This window comes from Python bivittatus, unplaced genomic scaffold (genome assembly GCF_059951505.1).
Source record: "Python bivittatus isolate LINGU-HERP-01145 unplaced genomic scaffold, Pbiv_v1 ctg000440_np1212, whole genome shotgun sequence".
In the NCBI taxonomy this organism is placed as follows: Eukaryota; Metazoa; Chordata; class Lepidosauria; order Squamata; family Pythonidae; genus Python; species Python bivittatus.
In genome coordinates, this window is record NW_028277063.1 from 10,785,125 (window position 1) to 10,798,509 (window position 13,385).

Sequence of the window (13,385 nt, forward strand, 5' to 3'; positions counted from 1 at the left end):
GGATGCTAAATTCAGGAATTAGTGATCAGTTTACCCAATGGCGGCTATGTTTGTACAAACTGTAAAATATCTCAATTTTAATATCCAGTGAGGAAGATATGTCATCATGTTAAGTATGTACTTGTTTTATTATTTAGGAAGCTTATATATCACCCCTCCCATACAATAGATTCCCATTATTCTTATTCATAATACTTTTAACCTACCTTTTACCATCTAAATTTCTGAAAATAAATATGTCTTTGTTGTCTTCCCAACCTTAAAACTTTTTCTATTACAGCAAAGCACTATGTTCTAATTTCATTCCATTAAATTGTCTCCCTAATGTCAAAAGTACAGAACTGAGTCTAACACAGAGTCAAGTCATGGATATGTCAATACGGGCCAATTTGCCCCAGACACCTGGAAATGGCTTTTTTGTAGAATAATAAGTACACAAATCACTTACAATTTATCTTCACAGAATTGTTGTCTCTCTTGATGTCTGCTCTTTAGAATGTTCAATATTGGTCCAGTAATAGATAAATGCTATTCTTGTTCAGTCATGGAAAAGATGCATCTTTAGTGGGAGCCTTTGAGTTTATATTTGGCAAGCTTAATAATGAGTTGATTTTACATTTGGCAATCATTTTGTTTCCCACTAGACCATACAAACAAAATTAGCAAAATATTATAATGAGCTTCTATATTTTTAACATAATTAGCAGTTAGCACCTACTGCTATCCATGCTGAAATGCGGATTAAGTGAGAAGACTTTCATAACATATAGACTATAACAGGTCTCCACAGCTGTGATTAAATTTTATAGTCAGCTTTGAAGTAATTCCATGGCCCATCTCAAAGCTATCTGTGGGCTATCTTGTGATAGTGATAAATTCCATTAATTAGTTATGAATATTATAAATAAATGCTTTTAGGTATGAACTCTGGGTTCTCTTTCCACCTATTTGAAAGTCCCCAATCTGCAATGTTAGTTTTTCTGTCATTGCTGAGAACCAGAATGCTATGTAATTTTCAAAATGAGGCTGCATCATGAAGTAGATTAGGGGTCCCCAATCTTTTGCAGCCTGCAGACATTTTTGCAGCTTGGTATTAATGCCCATTTGTCAGCAGATAAATGGCTGAGTTTGATTCAGGGTCCTCCTCTAACTTGTATTTCCTCCAGGATTTCCCCCATTGCCCAACATTTTTATTTCCTAAAAATGCTTGTGAGCTCTAATGCATATTAAATATTGGCAGTTCTAGAAATTGCTTTTTCACATTCCATTTTCTTTATTAATTTGTTTATTTTGGTAAGCAAAGCATTTTGTTAAAATAAATAAAGTCATACAAAACACGGAGCTTGGCAAATTCTCATGGACCCCAAAATAAGGCAAAGTTGAGAAAGCCAAAACTATCAGTGATTACTATACATGCTTGCTCCAGGTTGGAAAAAAAATGCCACAGAATACTTGATTATGGATTCATTCTCACATTCCTCATACAGTGGCACCTTTAGAAAAGGTTTACAAAAGTCATCTCCTCATGACAGGTAGAAAGATTTCATCATAATCTTTGAAAAGCTTTTGGATGTATCTTTTGGTGATGAATCTGAGTTTATAGCACTGGATGTCCACTTCTGCATCCCATTTAATACAGAAGCCCCATTAACATCCAATGAATTTCTCCTTTTGGGAACTTGTGAAATTCTGTGTTTCATTCCTGTGAAGAGATTAAAGCACTTTTCTATTAGCTTGTAGCAAGATATATTTGTGTGTGGAAGGATTGAAGATTGAAGGATTATACTGAAACACTATAAACCAGATGTCAATATCCAAGATATTAAAGCACATTCCTTAGTTAAAAGAACCTCTAGTACTAGAAGATGAAGTTAGATCAACATTCCAGTCATTACGAAGTTGGAATGCTAGAGGAACTAGTTCTCCTCCCCCCCAAACCACAGCTTATCTCAGGGGAAACTGAGTTAAAAACAGCCAAACACCTAACAGTTATGGTAAGGCCTCATCCTCTCTTCTGTCTACTGTACTACATCCTTGGAATATAGATTTCTATATAGAGTTGGTTTCTGTGTACACAGCAGAAGGCAGATGGACTGTGTTTACAAGAATGTCTACAATAAAGCTATTATCTATCTACTTCATGACTATGAGCTTCAGCCACCAACAAGTTCAGAATATGGGGTTAAGTGTTTGAAGAACCAAGATTTATTGCCATATGCTGCATCAAATCTGACAGGAAGGTCTGCATTTTTCTACTTTCAATAATTTGAGACCAAGTTTAAATCATGGTTACAGAGGGTTTTGCAATTTTTCTATCATGATCAAGTCACCAATGCCTTGCTCCATTATCAGAACAACACAGTGATCCAGACAGACCAGGTAGTTTGGTTGATGAAGTAGCTAGACCAGTTTATATTTTTATAAACCTGATTCATGGCTTATGATATACTGAGATCTTAGAAATTGTGTTTTATTCATTATTCCAATGTTAAATTAACAATGGCTTAGTGTAGTGTATGAATCAAGCTCCAGTAACTCAATCTCCCAAGTGAATTCCTACTTTTGATCTTAAAATCCTTTGACACTGGGAATGCAGGACAAAAATATCCTTATAGATATTTGCACAAAGTAAATGTCTGCTTTAGTTTTGTTCTTAATGGAAGGCTGTTTCCAATCAGCAGAAACCAGGAGCTCACTTAACTTCTCCCAGACCAATTAGGAAGATTTTGTGGATTCATTGTCTTATCTCATTCTGATACCAGATTGACTACAGTCTGGAACCGGATTTGTCAACATATATTACCCAGGATGCTGTTAACCAACTTCTAGTATCTTAAAAATCAGGGTCAGTAACTAGAGATATAGGATTGTAGGTCAGGATCTTCTCAAGTGCTGCCATTGGTGCAGAGTGGCAAGGCTCTAGTTCTATTTCTTCTATCTTTTATTTCCTCAGAAAAACCAAGGCAAGAAATGCTGTAAGTTCAATGTGAGGAAAAAGAGGATAGAAAACATCACCAAAAGAAAATATTAGAATCTCCATAATTTAGACAGGACAGATTTGATATTCTTGTTTCTTATGCTATAGATGATTGGATTGAACAAGGGTGGAAATAAAGAATATAGGGCAGTTAATGCTAAATCTAAGTAAGTTGGAGTGTTAGAGGGGGGTCTCAGATAAGCCAAGCATGAAGTTACCAAAAACATGGAAAAGACTAAAAAATGGGGGAAACAAGTGGAGAATGTCTTCTGCCTTCCTTTCACAGAAGGAATTTTCAACACTGCCTTGAAGATCATGGCATAAGACACAAGGATCAAAATAAAAGAACATAATGCTGCAATAGCACTGGCCACTATAACTCCAACTTCAACTACATTGAATCCAGAGCAGGATAGCTTTAGCAATTGTGGAATTTCACAGAAAAACTGGTTGACAACATTGGAACAGAAAGGGATGGAAAAGGTGCCAATGGTATGTAAAGTTCCATATAGAAGACCTGTGACCCCTACCAAAATCACTATTTTAGTGCAGGCTTTCCAATTCATCACCATCTCATAATGTAGTGGATTGCAAATGGCAACATACCGATCATATGCCATGACTGTCAGGAGGGAGAAATCAGAACCTATGAAGGAGGTGAAGAGAAAGACCTGAGCAACACAACCAAAGTAAGAGATGTGTCTGGTATCCATAAGAGAATTTATCATGGATTTAGGGACAATGACTGAAACAATGCCCAGGTCCTGCACTGCCAAATTCATTAGAAAGAAGTACATTGGGCTGTGTAGTCGATGGTCAAAAGCTACTACAGAGATGATGAGCAGATTTGCTGTTGCAGTTGCCAGGTATAATATGAAGAATAAGAAGAAATGTAGAAGCTGCAGGTGCCGATCTTTTGAGAATTCCAGGAGCAGAAAGTAAGGCACAGTGGTTTGATTCTCCATGTTTAAGTGATGACTAAGATGAATGCCACATCTGCAAGGAATCAGAGGTGAGAGAAAATATGACAACAATTAAAACACATCTACATCATTTAGAGAGTGTCTTTGTCCAATGAATGCACTTTCCATATATTTCAACCCATCACTGATTAAGGAACCAGTCATTGACCTCTTCCCCTTCCTTCCATCCTAATCACACTTGTAGTTTTTAACATAGAAGAGGCTGTCAAAAAATCTTCAAATATGGAAATTCACTTGTGTCTTTGCGCAAGCCAGTTTCTCAGCACTCTTATAAGGCTGTGGTTGTAGTGAAAAATTTGAGGAAGAGGTGCTATCTGTGGTTCCTTGATCTCCTGGAGGATACAAAACTAGGCAGTAAATTCATAATATAAAATGGTGTAATAATGATTGAGAGTAGACACTCTCTCTTTCTCCCTCCCTCTCTCTCTCTCTCTCAGACACACACACACACTCCTACACAGAGTGAGAGTAGGTGAATGATAATGGCTTTATCAGCTGCTCTGGGCACTTTTTGGCTGAATCAGAAGATTATAATGCCAAACAAACAAACAAACAAAAATTATTAGTTGAGTAATTATCTATCCAATGGTCTCTGTGTAGTCCAAAGAACCTGTTATTAATAATATTAAAAGGGACTTGTTCCATGTCAAAGTAAGATGGGGCAGACATTCTCCCTCAACTTTTCCCATTTGCATTGCTGATTGCTGGGACTAAGTATTATCCATGCTGTATTCCCCATAAACATTCAACTGCTTATTATGTTTGCCTTTATTTCATTTGTCTCCAATATTACTGAACAGATAATTTGATTATTTATTAATTATAATTTCATTTTGCACTTCTGGAATGTGTGAGCCTGTTTAATAATGTAGAGTGTACAAGTGACAAAAGAATTGCTGTTCAGGCAGACCCCAGTTCATAATACAAGATTATAACTCTCATCTCCATATTCACTAGGTACTATTTAAAGATATATGGTGAAAGTACATTTTAGGAGGACAAATGAGGAATAAGGAAGCTATATTAATAAGTCCCCTCTCCCAATCAACTGGAAGGTGGAGCTAGGATGAAGTTGGCTTTCTCCCACTCTCTGCCTTCAATCTTTCCAAGCATCCTGCAGAGTTTTTAAAGCATCCATTCAGACTTTACCGTCTTCTTTATCTGGCTCCTGCTTAGCTCACTACACTTTGATCTATGTGGCCAAACCTATCCACCCCCACACATTAGGAGCTTCTTTGTCATAAAAGTAGTAGGAGACAAAATTCTGCAGATAACATTTCTCAGGTTGAATGTTAAGAAAGGTTTCTAACAGTAAGAACAGCTTGATGAGGGACCAATAACTGAAGAATGCAATGATTTGTCTTCATTAGATGTTTTCATGAAGAGTCTGGATAGCCATCTATCAAACGTACTTTACTTTGGGTCCATGCACTGAGTGAGGAATTGTATTTTATAGGCTCAATCACCTCCTGCATTCTCTGTTACATTTTTGTAATTCTTTGTCACCACCCATACGTTTCTCACAGTTTATTATATTATTTTAGTGTGGTTAATACTACAATTAGTACTACAATTGAAGAGGGATTTTTTTTTTTGTCCTACCTTTTTCACTACAGTGTGAAGACACCCTACCATAACAATGAAGTGTTAAAGTTCAGCACCCTTTTAAGTATATGAATCAAACGTTTAACCAGATTTTTTTTTTTTAAAAAAGCTTCATATTGGCAGATGGACCTAGAAATGATGTTAAAGATGCTAATTCAGCAATTAGTGATCAGTTCACTTAATGGGGGCTACATTTGTGCAAACTGTATCATAGCTTTCTTTTTATTATTCAGTGTGTAAGATATCCCATCATGTTAAGCATGCACTTGTTTAACCTGGCAGAGGGAAAATGGCTTTGCTTTTAGTGGAGCCGATGACCACAGCAGAATGAGAAGCTGATGGATGGATTGGCACTTTGAAATTCCTCCCTGGACAAAGGGGAGGACCTGGGATTGCCATCAGGCTCTGTACAGAGGGTCTCCATGACAAGACCATAAAACAGCAGTCTCTGGCAGGTTTTAGAGCTGTGGGAGGCAGGAGAGTCAGCATGCCCAAGCTGCAGTTCAGAGTCTTCAAAGAGATGCTGGGTTCGCCACTTAAAGCACTTCTGGAAATGGCTTGTAAATTGCTTTTTGAATACTAAGAACCATCAGAAAGACAAGTTTTATTTCACTGGATGATTCTCCTTCAATCCTCAATGACAGAAATTTCATCTAAGTTTAAGAACTTAAAATAATTTTTTTTCCTTTTAATTTGGGATTAAGCAGCCTAAGGGTGATTAGAACATTGATTTTGGAAAGTTATAAATGGACTAAGGGGCTAGATTGACTGGAAATAAGATTTCAAAATTAATTATAAGAATCCTTCCTGTGATTTGTTTAAAATCCTATTAAATGATATGAAGATCTTGGAGTTAAGTGTAAAAAATCTTTCCATGGGAAAATGGTGTGGATTTGAGAAAAACGTGGTAAGAGGAGACCTTGAAGGCTCGTTACTAGAGGCAACCAGAAAGAACTAAAGATTATAATCTAAGGAGAAGACCCACTAATACAGAATGGAGAAAAGTATTTTAACTTCAGAAAAATTCAAGGATATTTGGCAACCACGTACTCAGAACGTTTTCTTAAGATTGTCTGCTACTTTAAAAATGGGTTCAAAAGAGCTGATAGAAGAGGATACAACTGAGAATCAGGCTCTTTTGGATATGGATTTAAAAATGATAGGATACAAGAATGATATTGACAAAGGTGCTGCACCAGACTTACAAATGAAACCCACTGATGTTTTAATAGCTAAAAGGGACAGAAGAGTGACTTGAATGTGTGGATCTCAATGCAGAAGAATGACTTGGACAACTTCCTTATTTTGGTCTTAGAAAAGAGATGTATTACACTTATGAAGGAGTTCCTGAGAAAAAGTAAAGAGAATGAAAGAAATCCAATTTTAGGACATTACTTAAAAGGAATAAACATCAAAGCTGTATGTATATGTACAGTATATGTATATGTGTATGTGTATGTGTATGTGTACGTATATGTATGTATGTAGTTATTTCTGGTAACTCTTAATGGACTTTTGCTGACTAAGATTGAATGATGAAGCTTTATTATTTATTAATATTTAAAAGATGAGATATGAGATGAAGAAATTTTTGGTTAGGGAAGGTGATAAGTTACTGAAATTGTTTGTATTTTTCTTGATGAAGGCGAAAGTCATTTCTTTATATCCCCCTTTTTTTTGTTCTTTATATAGTTTTTCTTTCCCCCTCATTTTTCCCTTTCTTCCTCTCTGCACTTAGTTTTTTATCTTGGTATTTTTAAACTTCAATAAAAGTTATTATTAAAAAAAGTATGCACTTGTTTTATTATTTAGGAAGCATTTACACCAGCCCCTTCCCTGCAATAATTCCCATTATTCTGATTTATAATACTTTTAACCTACTTTTTACAATCCAATTCCTGAAAATAAATGTCTTTGTTGTCCTCCCAACCCTAAAACCTTTTCCTATTATAGCAAAGCACTAGGTTCTAATTTCATTTCATTAGATCATCCACTTATGTCCAAAGTGCAGAAGTGGGTCTGAGTCAAGTCACACATATGTAAATAAATGTCAATTTGCCCCAGACACCTGGTGATGGCTTCCCTGTTAAAATAGTCAGTATACAAATCACTTACAATTTTTTTTTCACAGTTATTGTCGCTGTTGAGTCTGCTCTTTACAATGTTCAGTAATGATCCAGTAATAGATAAATGCTATCCTTGTTCAGTCATGAAAAAGATGTATCATCAGAGAGTAACTCTGAATTTATTTGGCAATCTTAATAATAAGTTGACTTTACATTTGGCAATCATTTTGTTTCCCTGTAGACTATACAAACAAAACTAGCAAAATATTATAATGAGCTTCTGTATTTTTAAAATAATTAGCAATTAGCAGCTACTGCTATCCATGCTCAGATGCGGATTAAGTGAGGAGACTCTCAAGAAGTATGTTCTAGAACAGGTCTCATCACCTGGGATTCTATCTTACATCCAGCTTTGAAGCGATTGCATGCTCCATCTCAAAGGAATCTAAGCTGTGGGCTATCTTGTGATAGCTATGAGTTCCGTTCATTAGTTATGAATAGCGTAAATAAGTTCTTTCAAGCATGAAATCTGCAATGTTAGTATTTCTGTCATTGCTGAGAAGCAGAATGCTATGTAGTATTCAAAATGGGGATGCACCATTAAATAGATTAGGGGCCCCCAACCTTTTGGGGGATGCAAGTATGTTTGCAACTTTGTGTTATTGCCTATTTTTCAGTAGATAAATGTTTCAATTTGGTTCTGGCTACTTTTTCTATTCGTATTCTCCAAGCTATTCTTGATTGCTCACCATTTTTTCCCCCTAATAATGCTTATGAACTCTAATACATATTAAACATTGGCAGTTCTAGAACTTGCTTTTATGCATCCCATTTTCTTTATTCATATATTTGTTTGTTTTGATAAGCAGAAGATCTTGTTAAAATAAATAAAGTCATATAGAACACGGAGCTTGGGAAATATTCATGTACCCCAGAATAAGACAAAGTTGAGAAAGCCAAAAGGATCAATGATTGCTCTTCGTGTTTGCTCCAGGTTGGAAAACAAAGTGCCAGAAAATGATTACGGGTCCATTCTCACAATCCTCATACTGTGGCACCATTATGAAAGCTTTTCAAAAGTAATCTCTTTGTGACATGTGGAAAGAGTTCATCCTAATCTTTGACAAGCTTTTGGAAGTATCTTTTTGTGATGAATCTGACTTTATAGCACTAGATGTCCACTTCTGCATCCCATTTAATACAGAAGACCGATTTGCATCCAATGCATTTCCCCCTTTTGGGAACTCTGTGAAACTCTGTTTCATTCCTATGAAGCATTTATATCACTTTTCTATTAGCTTGTAGACACACACATAGGGGTGTGTGTGTGTGTGTGCGTGTGTGTGTGTAGAATCCCTTCAATTTGTTGTCCAGTGGAAGAACTTAATGTCTCTTCCTCTCTGCCTGATGGTGTAAGACTTTTAGGTGGCATCATCTTATTAGTCTATTTGAGAATGTCCATCTTATAGTCCCAGACTGAGAGTGCTTCTATGGGCTCAAACTCCACCGTCCTCTTATTCTATTTGCTGTGCCACTATTTCTGTGTCTTGTTCTTCAATAGAAGTGAATATGTGAAGCTCAGGGTTGAACTGTGGAGTCCTTGGGGTTCTCTGAGCTTGGCTGTTTTCTTGCAAACGTTTTGTTACCCTGTCTGTCCTACATAGTGGTTGTTACAGTCCTTACACTGTGTATTGTAGATGACTCCTGTTTTTTCTTCTTGGGCTACTGGGCCTTTTGGTTTGCTTATGTAGGACAGACAGGCAGAAGGCTTGCAGAGCACATCCATGAACACCAACTAGCAGTCAGAAGACATGATGAAAACTCCTTAATCTCACAACACATGGACAGACTTAACTATAGTTTCCATTGGGAAACTGTCAGCATCTTAGACCAAGCTAAATCCAAAAATGGGAGGGAATTCTTGGAAGCTTGCTATTCAGACAAGGCAGCCATCAACAGGCACATAGAGATAAAAAAACATCTACACACTATTCAAAGAAGACAATAGAAAGGAAAACAAAAGACCAGAACATCTCCTCACCAGCAATCATCACCCAGATAAGCAGAGAAGATTATCACCAGATATACAATCAAGCAGTAAACAATACCCTAATCAAGGAACTACCAGAGGGAAAAAATAGAACAAAACAAAAACCCCACCCCCACCAACGCTGGCAGGGCATGCCACTGTATATAAACAGAGAACAAACCCCATTCCATTCTAGCACTGAAGATGTTACCTAGCCAGGTAATGAAATGTTTGCAAGAAAACAACCAAGCTCAGAGAACCCCAAGGCCTCCACACTCTTGTTCTTCAGCATCAAGGATGTCAATAACTTCCTGATTTGGATGCTGTTCCATTGTTTCCCGTGTTGAGATTGCTCCATGAAACCTTGACATTTCATTAGCATTTAGTCCTTGTGTTTCCTCAAAGTATGCCATGCTGCATTTCTTTATAGTTTTTTCTTTATGTAGAGAGGGCAAAACCTATTTTGAAAAGTCATCAATATATGTCAGGAAATACAAATTCAATCCTGGAGTTAAGGTTAAAGGTTCTAACAAAATTTAAAAGAAGGCCACAAAAGTATTAGAGCCAGCCTCCATGAAAGAGAGCTTAAGAAGCTATTATCTGGAAGCAAGAGAGGCACATTCACACCTTAGCAGATAGTTGGCATGCCAAACTCCTGGAAACAGCAAAACAAACTTGGGGGTCAGAAAACTGATCTCAGAAGAGTGAGGATGCCATTTGGAGAGATAAATTGAGTTGTTCAAGCAACTGTCAAGACCATACAAGACATGAAACAAAAGATTCCAGCAGAGTTTCTCCATTTGGATAGAGGACCCCCATTCACTTGGGTAGATGCTGTGCCAACTTTGAGCTGCAACAGCCAGGTGTGTGAAAGGAGGAATGGGTGTGTGTGTGATAATGAAGGCAAGGATGCTCTTTACCAATAAAGCTTTGTAACCTGTGGAAAACTCTGTGCTCATAACTTGCTGAATGATTGGAGCTGCTCTGCTGGCTAGTGCTTGAGGGAAATTAAGGAAAGGAGTCCCACCAAATGCCATGTGCATGTTATCCCATCATAAAACATCTTTAAAAAGTCTTCTTTATCTCAGCTATGTGAAATTATCTCCATCAAGACAGTCACTGTAAAAAGTTGATCAAGCCAAGTGGGCAGAGCTTGAGCACATGCTCGAAGAAGAGAAAGGGGCATGCTTGACCATATTTGGGATTCAAGGCCAGTTAGAACATTATGTAAGAGGGTCCTCATAAATTGGAATAAATCATTTGTAAGGGCATTTTTAATTATTTTCCATTACATGGCCAGTATTTTTTCGCTTGTTTATTGATTTATATTGATATATATGGCTGCCCATCTTGCCAGTGCATCTTGGGGTGCTAACATAGTTAAAATACAATATAAATACAATATATTTTATAAATACCCAAAAATACTGTTCCCAACCAACTAACAGGGCTCTCCCAAAAAACAGTCACCAACAGCATGGGCTCTAGTTAAATTTGCCTTAGTATCAGTCTCTAAAGAAATATCAATCTCTAAAGGAAGAAATAGACTGCCAATCCCCATAAAATATTCTGGCTTCTGGAGTTTAAGAGGTATATGGAATGATGCAGAAGGCAGCACCAGAATCCCTCATCCATGCCCCATCATATGTTAAGGAGGTTGACTGGTGTTTCTTTCCCCCCAGATCTGGATACTGGGTGGGAAGAGAAAGAAAGATCAGGAATCCACCTGTAGTGCTGGTGGTTCTGCTGGAAGATTGGAAAGGAGGAATTGGGTAGTGGTGTGTATTTTGCTCCCTTAGGTGCATGGTACATAGAACTCTACATGGTTTTATTGTTTCAGGTAATGGTTATTATGTAATGCAGAATAAAGCAAGTGTTTGTTTCAGTTTCTGAAGTGTCATACTTGGGTTATACTTTGTTCTGCCTTGTCTTTGGTGAGACATCTGGGTAGAGTAGGATGTTCTTTCTCATCTTCAGTCCAATTAACCTTGAGAAAGAGATACTCCTTGACTGTGAGATGGTCTCATTGCCCCCTGGTAAGAACAAGAACTCCTGAACCTTGATGGTTTCATTCTTGGCAAGAAGGCAAAACATTCTAAGATAAGGTAGACTTCTCCTTGTTGTCCTTGTTAAAATCCAGTGAGATATACTAAACCAGATAAAATGCTTTGCATTGTCTCTCATTTTAAAGGATATGGATCAGAACTTGTAACAATAATAATATACACAATGTTATGAAGCCACCTTCTTTTTCTATCAATATTTCTAAGCAGGGCAAGGGAGTCCCATGTTCTTAGATGTAGCTGATGGTGGAAAGTACACACCCCTAAATTTCCTGATACACCTTTGTGTACTCTTTTTTGTGGGACAAAGTTCCTTTAGGAGAAATAACACATGAATGAATGCTCAGTCTTCACTTGAACTCCTCTAGTATGGGAATCTGAGTTTCCCATAAATTTGGAACTGCAATCAAAAGAACTTTTGTGTTGGAGACAAATTTCATCCAGCATCTTAGGGTGGGGCACAACTGATTTCTGTTAATGATGTACAGTATTGTCTGCTGGATGTTTCTCTAAGAAAAGAAAAATGTATGGGGAGAAATTCAGCATCATTCAACATTGTGGGCAAAAATTCCATAACTTTTGGATTAGAAACCACAGCTTCCTTTAAAAGCCAAGGGAGAATGGGGAGGGAAGCAGTCAGGCAGGCTTTAACCATTTTTTGGAAAAAAAAAATTAATATAAATTTTTTAAAATAAAGATATTATTCCAATTTCTAATTCTAATTTCTAAGAGAAATCATTAGCACTGAAGCAGTGTTAAGATCATTTTGTTAAGAAATATAGGGGCTATTAATTTTGGAAATGAATCCTACCTGAAATTAGGACAGTACCACAATGTAGAAAAGAAGGAGGAGGAGGAGGAGGAGGAGGAGGAGAAAGAGAATGCCTAGGTGTCATTTCTAAGAGATTGACTCTAAGTCAAGAGTAAGTCAAGTAAGAGATGGATTGCTAAGTCATATTGTTTCCTTGGCTTTGGTTTATACGCTGTGTGAAGCTAGTTAACATATAGTGTATAAATCATGATTTATGCTTTATTATGATCTGGGATGTAAGGAAATTGTGGCTTATTCAATAATTGATGGATAAATGAATGGTTAAATGAATGATGGCTTAGTGTGATGTATAAAACCAGCTCCAGTAATATCTTTTGCAAATGAATTCCTCTTGATCTTAAAAGTCTCTGGGAATGCATTGGGAAAAAAAAAATTGGCATGGCCATTTGCACCAGATGTCTACTTTGGTTCTTTCCTTAATGAAAGACTGCCTGCATTCAACAGAAACCAGGAGCTCAAATTGAATTATCCAAAAAGAACTGCAGTTAGGAAGACTTTGAGGGTGCCAGTTCATTATTATTATATCTGACCCTGATGCTGAATTCACTAAAGCCTGGAATGGCAGTTTTCAACTTGTGGCAGTCAGGATGCTGCTAAAGCAACTCATAGCACCTTGAAAAGCAGGGCCAGTAACTAGGGATATAAGATTATAGGTCATCACCTTCTCAAGTGCTACCATTGGTACAGAGCGACATCTTTTTAGTTCTATCTCAGCTGTGCCTCCCTTTGAAATTTCTCTCCTTTCCTCAGAAAAATGAGAGCAAAAGGCACAGAACATCCAATGTAAGGAATAAAAAAAAAAATATAGAAAACATCACTGAAAAAAAATG

At 37.0% G+C, this 13,385-nt stretch overlaps 1 protein-coding gene across 1 annotated transcript; it reads right to left on the minus strand.

The window, feature by feature from the left end:
- Positions 1–3,027: 3,027 nt before the first annotated feature.
- LOC112542353 (olfactory receptor 14A2-like) lies at positions 3,028–3,942 on the minus strand. Its single transcript, XM_025174996.2, has one exon. It carries the CDS (start codon positions 3,940–3,942, stop codon positions 3,028–3,030), a length of 915 nt encoding a protein of 304 aa, XP_025030764.2.
- Between the last annotated feature and the right edge of the window lie 9,443 nt (positions 3,943–13,385).

Excerpts from the sequence above, each read along its gene's own strand:
- LOC112542353 (XM_025174996.2), bottom strand. The coding sequence starts at position 3,942 with ATGGAGAATCAAACCACTGTGCCTTACTTTCTGCTCCTGGAATTCTCA.